At 42.1% G+C, this 12,305-nt stretch overlaps 1 protein-coding gene and 2 long non-coding RNA genes across 3 annotated transcripts in view; all 3 read left to right on the forward strand.

Moving 5' to 3' along the window:
* matr3l1.1 (matrin 3-like 1.1) overlaps positions 1-8,460 on the forward strand; it is a 17,715-nt gene extending 9,255 nt beyond the window's left edge. Inside the window, exons 12-21 of the mRNA XM_053323708.1 lie at positions 442-583; positions 1,693-1,777; positions 1,916-1,953; positions 2,856-2,984; positions 3,158-3,288; positions 3,984-4,502; positions 4,803-5,025; positions 5,955-6,003; positions 6,973-7,094; positions 8,369-8,460. Coding sequence (XP_053179683.1) covers positions 442-583; positions 1,693-1,777; positions 1,916-1,953; positions 2,856-2,984; positions 3,158-3,288; positions 3,984-4,502; positions 4,803-5,025; positions 5,955-6,003; positions 6,973-7,094; positions 8,369-8,401 — 1,471 coding nt within the window. The 3' untranslated portion in view covers positions 8,402-8,460. The remainder of the gene's footprint in view (positions 1-441; positions 584-1,692; positions 1,778-1,915; positions 1,954-2,855; positions 2,985-3,157; positions 3,289-3,983; positions 4,503-4,802; positions 5,026-5,954; positions 6,004-6,972; positions 7,095-8,368) is intronic.
* On the forward strand, positions 671-1,953 carry LOC128363240 (uncharacterized). Its single transcript, XR_008321655.1, has 3 exons — positions 671-872; positions 1,693-1,777; positions 1,916-1,953. It is a non-coding gene; the product is annotated as an uncharacterized LOC128363240 (long non-coding RNA).
* Positions 2,854-4,071, forward strand: LOC128363241 (uncharacterized). The gene is made up of 3 exons (XR_008321656.1): positions 2,854-2,984; positions 3,158-3,288; positions 3,984-4,071. It is a non-coding gene; the product is annotated as an uncharacterized LOC128363241 (long non-coding RNA).
* Positions 8,461-12,305: the final 3,845 nt, after the last annotated feature.

Raw genomic sequence — 12,305 nt, forward strand, 5'->3', positions numbered from 1 at the left:
CTTCCTTCCTTCCTTCCTTCCTTCCTTCTTCCTCCCTCTCTTCCTTCCTTCCTTCCTTCCTTCCTTCCTTCTTTCCTCTTTCCTTCTGTGCTTCCTTCCTCCATTCCTCTTTTCCCTTCTCTCTCCCTCCCTCCTTCCTTCTTTCCTCCTTCCCTTCCTCCCTCTTATCTTCCTTCCTTCCTTCTTTTCTCCTCCCTTCCTTTCTCCCTCCTTCCTTCCTCCCTCCTTTCATTCCTTCTTCCTTCCTCCTTTCCTCCCTCCCTCCCTCCCTTCCTTCTTTCCTCCTTCCCTCCCTCCCTCCTTTCTCCCTCCTTTCCTTCCTTCCTTTCTCCCTCCCTCCCTCCCTCCCTCCTTCCTTGCTCCTTTCCTTCCTTCTTCCTCCCTCCCTTCCTTCCTTGACTCGAGGACATGAAAAGTTAATGTTGAAAATTGCTGCTGCAGGTCGTCTGCAGAGGAGAGCGACATCGAGGGGATGGAGGTGATCGGAGAGGACGGAGAGAATCTGGAGGATGAAGATCTAGAAAAAGAGGAGGAGGACGAAGAGAAGGAGGAACAAGGTAGAGATAAAAAAACTGAGCTTCCTGTGAAAAGACGAGAGAAACTTTCAGGTAGAAGATTTCCTAAACTGTTAAATTTACTTTTCAGCCGAAGAAAAGAAGGAGGAGAAAGATGGAGGAGCAAGAGAGGAGGTGGAGAAAGAGGTGAAGAAAGAAGAGGAAGAGAAAGAGGTGACGAAAGAGGAGGAGGTAAAGGAGGAGGAGGAGAAAGAGGTGAAGAAAGAGGAGGAGGAAGAGGAGGAGAAGCAGGAGGAAGAATCAGAATCCAGCAGAGCAGCAGAGGAGACAGCAGACGCTCATCTGGAGGACGATGAGGTAAACAAATATTTTTAATCTCAAATAAACATCAAATAAATACTAGGGCTGTCAAACGATTAATTTTTTTAATCGAGATTAATCGCATCATTCCCATAGTTAATCACGATTAATGGCGTTTTGAATAGCATGTTTAAAATCCTGTTATTTTCCATTTGAAGGCAGTTTTAAGCCCATAATGTAAAGCATTTCTTACCAGAGTGTCTTAACTGGGAATCAATCACGGCTCTGCTGCGACTCCCACACTCCAAAATGGTCCTTTGGTGGAGCTGAGGCTGGCTTGGCTGCACCTGGGTGTTTAGCGTGGAGGTGCTAACTCAAACTCCACGTACTCCGGTGGTAGTTAAACTCCGTTTGACACAGGTTGCATTTTACTTTTGACTTGTCAACTGAAGCGTCTGGAAGTGTTTTAAAGTTAAACAAGCCGTTCAAAAGTCCAGTAGCTCTCTTACTTTCCATCAGCGCGGTAGGTTTACTGCAGGAGGCCACTTCAAAGCATAGCGCTACAGCTAGAGGAGCCGTCTACGGGGGAGTGGAAGGGACAAAAAGGCTTGCAACATTAAAATGAGATTTAAAAAAATTAACGTGTTATGGATTGCATCTAATTGAGATTAACACGTTAACGCTGACAGCCCTACTAAATACACAAATATACTGAATTGTGCAAAAGTGTGTTAGCCACCACCAGCTTTGTTGTTTTAATGATCCTATATATTCATTTCCAGTCTCTTTATTAAGATACAAACAGAATATACAGGAAATATTGCTGTTAAAGTTAAATCTATGTGATAATGAATAACGGTGTGTAACTGGCCATCAGGAGGAACCAGACTTCCCAGTAGATCTGGAGAACTGCATCACTCTGGATGAAGTGGAAGAGTCTGATGAGCCGGTTACTGAAGGAGGTCTGAAACATTTAATATGACTTTAAAAACTGAATTAAAAATGTTAAATAATCAGAAGCAATATTAAACTCTCTTCTTGATCTAATTTAACTTATTTAATTCATGTTTTATTTGAATATTTTTGCTTTTGTGTTGCAGAAGAAGAACAAGAGGAAGAAGGCAGAAATGAACCGGAGGTGAGGAGGAAATAAGTCTGTTCATAAAACATCAACATTTACCGTATAAACCGTTGTATAAGCTCAGTCTATTTTGGGTGATGTCATATTGGGAAAAACACTTTTCTATTACAGACTAGTTTATATTAATGCAGCAGTAGTTATTCATTTATAAACACACATGTTTAAACTCCAAAACTTAATTTACTTTTATTAGAAGCACAGCATACTGGACCGTGATATCAACTCAGACTGGATGCAGTTATGCTGAGTTTCAATTAGAGATATTCCGATACCATTTTTTCCCTCCCGATACCGATACCGATACTGATGTGTGTTCAAAAAAAACAAAATAAAATCATACTACGCCTGCATGACTGTGATATGATTATCATTGTGGTAAAGCCTGGCTCAGGTTAAAGCCTTTGTAAAACATGAATGAATACAGCAAATGGAAGCCATTTATTTTAAAATGTATTTTTAAATAGAACAGTATGAAACAGTAGTGCAACAGCAACTTAAGTAAATCCACTGTGAAGTAGCTAAACCGCCGACATGATGCGCTAACGTTAGCTCCTTGTAACAGGTGTCAGGTGATCAATTCTTCTTCGCCCCTCTAAAACAGCAGCAACTGTTTTAAGAGCAGCAAAGAAGAAGAAGTGTGTCAGAGCTAACGGAGCTAACCAGTAAATAGAATCCTATTTCTAATAAATGACGTAGTATGGGATCGGTGCCTGGACTCCAGTACTCGCCGATACCGATGCCAGCATTTTCGGCAGTATCGGAGGCATTTCTGATACTGGTATCGGAATCGGAACAACTCTAGTTTCAATTAAACCTTTTAAAAGAACACAGTAACTTTATATATTTAACACAGTAATTTTCACAGTACTTCATATATCATTCTAACTCTTTCCCTGCAGGGTCCGTCCACCAGAGTGGTTTACTTCAGTAACCTGCCGCTGTGTTTCTACACTGACGTCCAGTTCATCGGACTGGTGAAAGGTTTCGGGACGGCGGTGCGCTACTTCCTGATCCGCCGCCGCCGAGAGGTCTGAAAACTAAAACATTCACACATCTGTCTTTACTTATCACTCATAGTAGATGTTACTTAAAGACTACTGTGTGTGTGTGTGTGTGTGTGTGTGTGTGTGTGTGTGTGTGTGTGTGTGTGTGTGTGTGTGTGTGTGTGTGTGTGTGTGTGTGTGTGTGTTGGATGTTTCAGGGTTTCATCGAGATGTCGAGCTCGTCGGAGGCTGTGAGAGCTGCTTCAGAGCTCAGCTGTAAATCTGTCTGCCTCAACGGCTCCAAACTCACCGTCCACATCTCCCACAAATACTCCCGGCTCACTGCAGGGTCAGTGTCTCTCAATGTCTCCTGTCTCTTACCCCTTTTCCACCGAGCTGGAGCCGGTGTTGGTTCGGAGCCAGTGCTAGAGCCAGTGCTCAGTTGGTGCTAACCCGAGCACGTCTTACCAACCTGTTGCTTTTCCACCGGCAAGGAGCCACGTGATTACGTCTCTGTATAATATAGCCAGCGCCTTTGAAGCACTTCCATGATTCACCAGTGAGAGTCAGCAACATGGCACAAGGCATCTAGCCTGCCGGAAATGAAGAAGAAGAAGAAGAAGACAGCTCTGGCAAAAAAATGATAAAAATAGTACTTTTAATCAACAAGGCTTTAACCCTCTGTAAATGCCACGCTAGTCTGCTAATGAACGTTAACCCCGCTAGCCGGCTAATAAACGTTAGTCCCGCTAGTCGGCTAGTAAACGCTAACCTTGCTAGCCGGCTAATTAAACGTTAGCCCTGCCCCCAGCCCGCTGATGTAATCGGTTCTTGCTTTAGACCAGCAAAGAGTTGGTGCTTGCTCTGGCTCCCGTTCTGAGGTTCGGGGCTGGAGCTTTGGCGGTGGAAAAGCAAAGAACCGGTGCTTAGTCAGGCTCTGGCTCCAAACCAGCACCAGCTCCATGGAAAAGGGGTACCTGTCTCCTGTCTCTGTGTCCTGACTCCTCGACACCTGACTCTGTGTGTGTGTGTGTGTGTCTGCAGGTGGCCGGTTCAGTCAGACGAGGACATGAACGACGAGCGAAGGAGTCAAAGCAGCAGCAGGAGGAGCGAGAGACGAAGCAAATCCAAGACATCAGAGGAGGAGGAGTCCAGAGCGAGAAAAGAAAGAGAGTCAGGGTCCAGAAAGACTCCAGAGAGAGAGTCAGGGTCTAAAAGGACTCCAGAGAGAGAGTCAGGGTCCAGAAAGACTCCAGAGAGAGAGTCAGGGTCCAGAAAGACTCCAGAGAGAGAGTCAGGGTCCAAAAAGACTCCAGAGAGAGAGTCGGGGTCCAAAAAGACTCCAGAGAGAGAGTCAGGGTCCAAAAAGACTCCAGAGAAAGAGTCGGGGTCCAAAAAGACTCCAGGGAGAGAGTCAGGGTCCAAAAAGACTCCAGAGAGAGAGTCATTGGACAGAAAGACTCCAGAGAGAGAGTCAGGGTCCAAAAAGACTCCAGAGAGAGAGTCATTGGACAGAAAGACTCCAGAGAGAGAGTCAGGGTCCAAAAAGACTCCAGAGAGAGAGTCAGGGTCTAAAAAGACTCCAGAGAGAGAGTCAGGGTCTAAAAAGACTCCAGAGAGAGAGTCAGGGTCTAAAAAGACTCCAGAGAGAGATTCAGGGTCTAAAAAGACTCCAGAGAGAGAGTCAGGGTCCAAAAAGACTCCAGAGAGAGAGTCATTGGACAGAAAGACTCCAGAGAGAGAGTCAGGGTCTAAAAAGATCTCCGAAAATGTGTCTGAGAAAGATTCAGGATCTAAAAAGACTCCAGAAAGAGAATCAGTGTCTGAAAACTGTCCAGAAAAAGACTGTGCATCCTCACTGAGTGAAGAAAGGAAGGAGAGGAAGACATCAGAGGAGGATAAAAAGACTCCAGGAGAGACGGAAAATAAGGAAAACCTGCTGAAGAGGAAAGCGAGCGATGAGAGCGACTCTGAAAAAAAGATTGTGAAGAAAGAGTTGACGAGAGAAAAGAGTGAAGAAGAGTCAGAGAAGGATCCAGATCAACCAGACTCCACTGCAGATCCTCAGAGACCACAAGCAGAGCAGGTACAGCTGATTCACACTCAGTCTAATAACATATGAGCTATTTAATACCTTTGTCACTGTCATACAGGCAGTGATTGATGGCAGAAGCTTTACAGAGAATCAGTTATTAAGAATAATAAAGAGCTGCATCACCTGAACTCTGATACTGATCCTAAGACAAGAGAAGATGTTCCTGTTATTAATCCTAAAGTGGAGAAATTTATATTATTGCAGCAGCAAAGTGGACAGTAAAAAAATAGAAGAGCATCAATAAACAGAATAAAGAACAATAAATAATAAGTAAGTACATAAACAAGCAATAAAACAAATAGTAGTAAAAAATATAGTGTACAAAGTAATATTGGTGTCAAATGATAATATACCTGAGTTGACTGTTATTGCAGATATTTTAATTCCAAATGTTTATTAATGGATAGCACCTTGAGATGAACCATGTCGCTTTCAGGGTTAGGGTTAGGTCAGGAACATAAAACATATATTACAACACAATCACATCCAGCATGCATAAGGCTCTCAATGACCAACCAACACACACTTCATTCCTGTAAACCCACAGAGCATGTAATGTAATGCCAATCATAATGATATTAATACCAATAATAATTACAATAGTAATAATAGTAATTAGAGTAATAACAGTACTAAGTAATGGTATCAATTTTAGGTGAAAGTATACACACACACACACACACACACACACACACACACACACACACACACACTCATATAGCCATGTGTTTTATTGACTCAGAATAAACTAATAAAACACATAACTGACTATAATATGTTATCTGAGCTCTTTTAGTGAGTTTAGTGAGTTTAACCAGCATGTTTGCACCTAAATCACTGAATCTAAAGAGTGAAATGATCACTGACATGAATCAGTCTTGTAGTTTATTAATGTTGAATGTTTTGTGATTGGTTTGTAGGAACCAGCAGAGGGCGCCACCGCTCCACTGAAACCCTCCAAACCTGTTGGTGAGACGACACACTGCTGCATCACATTTCACTCACTGTCCTTCCTTCTTTCCTTCCTTCCTTTCTTCCTCCTGTCCTTCCTTCTTCCTCTTTTCAGAAGTTGTGTTGCATCTTGGGTAATGTGAGTGTGAGTAGTCAGCTCTTGATGCATACTCTGCATTTCTGGAGAATCTAGTAAACCATCCAGGAACTTCTCACATACTCTAAATCACTACGCTGTTAAACACACTACATACTTCACATGATGTCAGAGTTAGTAGAGTAGTAGGAAAGGATGAGGTTTACAACAGACTCACTTTAAACCACAGACTGTATAAAAGAAATGGACGTAACATCCGTGACGTCACCCATTGGTTTGTGGACTGCTGCTCAGAAACCAATAGTTTCTAATCTAGGCAGCGCCATCTTGAAAATTTCAGGTGCATGCTGGGAAAAATAAAAACACGGATTCTACTTATATGGGCATGAGGTGGGGCCATGGGCGGAGTGGGGAGGTTGCTATGGTTGCGAGGGCTGGATCTGGAGGACATTGGTCAATCAACCTGTCAATCAGGACGTAGCCACGCCCTAATGCATACCCTGCTTTATCGTCACATATAAAATCAGGGAGGCCAAAATGTCCCAAATGAACATCATACTGCATTGAAGAAGGCTTTAAACTAGCGATTGAGACCATAAACACATTTTGAAAACTTTTACTGAGGTTAGAAATCAAGTGAGAAGTTGGTGAATTCTCCATTGACTTGTATAGAGACGGTCGCCCCCTGGTGGCCTTTTGATAGAATGCAGCTCTAAGTTACTTCCTGGTTGGCCTCATTTCAGAGGACCAGAACTCCCCGACTGCTTTAAACTGAATACAATCACCTGTACGAGCTGATGACATCACTTCAGCTCTGATTGGAGCAGCAGCAGCAGTGGTGGTGGTGCGTTCACTGACACCTCGTTGCGTCTGTGTTTTTCTTCCTGCAGGGACAGAGTTTGTTCGTCCGGTCGTCGGTTACTTCTGTAACTTGTGTCATGTGATCTACGCCGACGAGGACGAGGCCAAACTACAGCACTGCAGCAGCCAATCACATTACGCTAAATACCAGGTGAGGAAAACACTTTTATTATATTACTGCATCTTTAAAGGAAGGACAGATGGAAGGAAAAAAGGAAAAAAGGAAGGTAGGAAGGAAGAAAGGGAGGAAGGACAGATGGAAGAAACAGAGGAAGGAAGAAAGGGAGGAAGGACAGATGGAAGGAAGAAAGGAAAAAAGGAAGGTAGGAAGGAAGAAAGGAGGAAACGGAGGAAGGACAGATGGAAGAAACGGAGGAAGGAAGAAAGGGAGGAAGGACAGATAGAAGGAAGGAAGGAAGAAAGGGAGGAAGGACAGATGGAAGAAACAGAGGAAGGAAGAAAGGGAGGAAGGACAGATAGAAGGAAGAAAGGAAAAAAGGAAGAAAGGAAGAAAGGGAGGAAGGACAGATGGAAGGAAGGAAGGAAGGAAGGAAGGAAGGAAGGACGGACAGATAGGTATTGAATCATCCAACAAAAGTTAAGATGGTCCCTTAAGACTTAAAGTTGGAAATGGTAAATAGCCGGATCATTAAAAAGATGGAGGGAAGAAAGGAAGGAAATAAGAAGGGAAGGAAAGAAAGAGAGACAAAAGGAAAGAGAGAAGAAAGGTAGGAAAGACAGACAGAAAGGAAGGAAGGAAAGAAGGAAGGACGAACGAAGAAAGGAAGACAGGAAGGTAAGAAGGACAGATGGAAGAAACAGAGGAAGGAAGAAAGGGAGGAAGGACAGATGGAAGGAAGGACAGAAGGAAGGTAGGAAGGAAGGAAGAAAGGGAGGAAGGACAGATGGAAGAAACGGAGGAAGGACAGATGGAAGGAAGAAAGGAAAAAAGGAAGGGAGGAAGGACAGATGGAAGGAAGGACAGAAGGAAGGTAGGAAGGAAGAAAGGAAGGAAGGAAGAAAGGGAGGAAGGACAGATGGAAGAAACGGAGGAAGGACAGATGGAAGGAACAAAGGAAAAAAGGAAGGGAGGAAGGACAGAAGGTAGGAAGGAAGGAAGAAAGGGAGGAAGGACAGATGGAAGAAACGGAGGAAGGACAGATGGAAGGGAGGAAGGACAGAAGGAAGGTAGGAAGGAAGAAAGGGAGGAAGGACAGATGGAAGAAACGGAGAAAGGACAGATGGAAGGAAGAAAGGAAAAAAGGAAGGCAGAAAAGAAGGAAGGACAGGACTCTCTCTCTCTGGAGTCTTTTTGGAAGATTTAAAATGTTTTATCATAAGAATCAAAGTGATTAGTTTAAAATATTAAAGTTTAGTTATTTTTGCCGCTGGTTCTGACAGGAAGCTTCGTTCTTGTGTTTTCAGGAGCAGACGGGGAAAGATCCGTGGACGAGCTGAACACCAGAAACCGAGAGGAGCGTCTGACTCTTAATAAACCGTCTTTGATCTGAAACTCCTCGAGGTGCTTCCTGTCGTCCTCCCGGGTCAAATTGACCCCGTCTGTTTTGACTGTTTCTTCTTTACTTCTTTCCTTCCCTCCTTCCTTTCCTTCTTCCCTTCCTCTTTTCCTTCCCTCCCCTTCTTTCCTCCCTCCTACCTTCCTCTCTTCCTTCTTTCCTTTCCTTTCCTCTCTCCCTCCCTTCCTTCCTTCTTCCTCCCTTCCATCCTACCATCCTTCCTTCCTTCTTCCTCCCTTCCATCCTACCATCCTTCTTCCTCCCTTCCATCCTACCATCCTTCCTTCCTTCCCCCCTTCCTTCTTTCCTTTCCTTTCCTTTCCTTCCATTTCCTTCCCTTTCCTTCCCTTTCCTTTCCTCCCTTCCTTCCTTCCTCTCTCATTTCCTTCCTCCCTTCCATCCTACCATCCTTCCTCCCTTCTATCTTACCATCCGACCATCCTTCCTTCCTTCCATCCTACCATCCTTCCTCCCTTCCTTCCTTGACTCGAGGACAACAGGAGGGTTAAAGTCAGAGAGAAACTGAAACTGAGCTCCTTCAGTGTTCTTCACTTCATCACGTTGAGGATTTAGAAGTCTTCAGACTCCAGACGTGGTGGAAACATGTCGAACGTGGTTTAAATCAGACCAAACTTGAAACTGTGTCAAAGGAACAGTGAAGCTGCTACTTTAAGTTCTTCCTTTTGCATTTTATTTTGATAGAATATAAGGAAGTGGAATCAACGGCAGCTGGACTTCCTGGTTGTAGATACTAAGAGACGTTAAGTTCTCAATTTTAACTTCAGTTCTTTAGTTAAAGCTGAAGAAGAAATGTGGATGAGAGGTGAAACATACGGTGGCCGAGAAGGGTCATAACACCTGCAAACTCAGAAAACACCTTCATCGATGTTACAAATATTCACAACACGAGCAAATAGGGAAACCAACTGCAAACTAGGTGAAAATGGAAATGTTTCCAGGGGGACCATAATCAGCGACGGACCCACACGGGGGGCAACAGCGCCCCCTATATAGTAAAAACAAATATAGTCATATGACACACGACCGTTTGGAACATTTTAACAATTACTGAGTACTTAATATGTTGGAATTACACATTACACTTACCTCTTTGGAAACAGGATGTGGGTCCGTCGCTGATAATGGTCCCCCTGGAAATATTCCCGTTTTCACCTAGTTTGCTCGTGTTGTGAATATTTGTAACATTGATGAAGGTGTTGTCTGAGTTTGCAGGTGTTATGACCCTTCTTGGCCACCGTAGCAACATCTTCAATATCTACAACCCAGAAGTCCATCTGTCCTCGTTGGAGAACCGCAACCTGGACGACTGAGAACCTTGAGACATTTTGACGGACACAGTTTGTTGGTTTTAAGGTTGATAGATTTGATTTTGTACCCATTTGAAGAGAAAGTGTGTTTGTAAAATAACTTTCTAATTGAAGTGTTTAATGACTTTGTTGCCTGCAGTCAATGTCTGCAATGAACTTAAAAATAAAACCACATACAAATGAAACGTCGTCTTCTGTCCTTTCTTCTCTGCATGGATCTTTTCTTTCTCCAGATGTTTCAAAGGAATAAACATGAAGAAACAGAAGTTTACATATTCTCATTCAGTTATTCAGTGTAGGTCGGACCGACATTATGATCCTACTATCTCTCTCTCTTTTCATTTTCTTTTTGCCATGCTGGTATCAAGAGAGATATTGAATCGTTTTTTTTTTTACTAATATTGTATTGAAGTTTAAAATTCTAATATGACAACCTTTGTAGAGACTGTTATTTATGTTATTTATATGTGTTTGTTTCATTTTAGCACAGTTTGAGTCTCTACTTTGTTTTGCTGACGTTTATTTATTTATTTATTGAAAAAAGGGACAGTGTACATTCATGAACATTTCAAATTAAAATGTAAATACACCGGAATTAGCTAAAATGATAACTAGCTAGTTTTCATCCGTTGCCCCTTTGCAGGTCAGGACAGAAAGAAAGAAAAAATAATGAAGTTGTTTAAAACAGACAGACACACAAGGCGTTAGACATACAGGGGAATTACAGTACAGGTTATATAGTAAGTAGTCTAGTTATGGATACAGTTTTGGTTATTATTAATTCATCTCTTAAGTTTATTTTGAAGGATCGCTACCTGGTGCACTCTCTTACATCAGTACGGAGAACATCCCAGAAGTTTGAGGCCTGTCTGTCCAAACGTACTGAGCCTGTAATGTAATATTATAATGTTTAACAGTTTATGGTCGTGCTAGTTTCTCTCCTCTCTGTGTTTGACTGACAGAGCCTCTGTTAGGAATCATACCTCGACTGTTTATCATAAAATGAAAAGTGCCGGTAGGTGTTGCAGTTCGTCACTCTGACCACCAGAGGGTGCTAATGTGCACACTTTATCAACATGTCTGTGTCAGCATTAGTGTAAGAATTATCTTTATTAATGTGTACTTGTTATAAAAAAAAAGTGAAAAATCGTATTGTCGGGCAAACGACAACTACATTAACTCTTAACGGAACCTGCTATGATAAGGATCATTGCTGATTGGACGAAAGCACGTCTGTCTCTAGGAAAGGCTGCTTGAAGCTGTACCTGAGGGCTGTTGCTCTCTATCTCTCTCTCTCTCTCTCTCTCTCTCGCTCTCGCTCTCTTTGAATGAATGACAGTCTGCACAGAAAGCTCCTCTCAGCTCCCTCTTCATCTAACACGTTAACATCCAAACATCTTATATTTGTGAGAAAAAAGTAGAAAATTTATGAAAAAAGTAGAAAATTTATGAAAAAAGTAGAAAATTTATGAAAAAAGTTGAAAATTTGTGAGAAAAAAGTAGAAAATTTATGAAAAAAGTAGAAAATTTATGAAAAAAGTAGAAAATTTATGAAAAAAGTTGAAAATTTGTGAGAAAAAAGTTGAAAATTTATGAAAAAAGTTGAAAATGTGAGAAAAAAGTTGAAAATTTGCGAGAAAAAAGTTGCTGTGATGCACCTGTTCTGGCACTGTCACTCCACTGCCACCTTCTGGAGAGAAGTAGTACGTTATGTCACATTGAAGATTGATTCAGATTTCTCTTTGGACTGGAACGATGTACTTTTTGGTGTCCATGATGTGAAAAGTAAAAAAACAGAAAGAACTGTATGTCATACATCTATTAATAATACTAGGGAAATATCATAGGCTATACACAAAGCTAAATTTAGTCACTCACAGATGTTTTTTGGCATTTCAAAGGGAAACTGAACAATACATCCAGAGCATCTGTGACTCAAATAATAAGAAAACTATCAAAACATATAATGTGTGCTCTTTATTTACTGTATTTATTTTAATAACCCCCCCCCCCCCCCCCCCCCCCCCCCCCCCCGGCTGCTGTTCATTGCTTTGTAATGTACATTAATAACTGCTTTTGTACTGAATTATTATTGTCAATAAAATGTTATATAAAAAAAATGTTGTTGATGTGGGATTGAAAGGACAGTGTGCTATCAAGGATAACAGCCAGACTCTTAACCTGGGGGGGGGGGGGGTGAAACGGATGAATTATCAATAGTGAGAGAAAAGCTGTTGGTTTTGGATAGAGTGGATTTGGTGCCAATGAGGAGAACCTCGGTTTTGTTACGGTTTAATTTAAGGAAGTTTAGGGTGAACCAGGTTTTTATTTCAGTGATGCAATCAGTATGTGTGTTTCTATAGAAAGGGGAAATACACCAAATGAACCATAAACAAACCCAGGGAGGAGTGTTTAGGGGAAGTCAGCACACACACACCGTCACAGTCACATTACAAAGTAGGAAGCTTCAGGTTTCAGGTGGAATTGATGACTACAGTAAATCTGCATAATATAGTT

The sequence above is a fragment of the Scomber japonicus genome, chromosome 8, assembly GCF_027409825.1.
Source record: "Scomber japonicus isolate fScoJap1 chromosome 8, fScoJap1.pri, whole genome shotgun sequence".
Taxonomy (NCBI): Eukaryota; Metazoa; Chordata; class Actinopteri; order Scombriformes; family Scombridae; genus Scomber; species Scomber japonicus.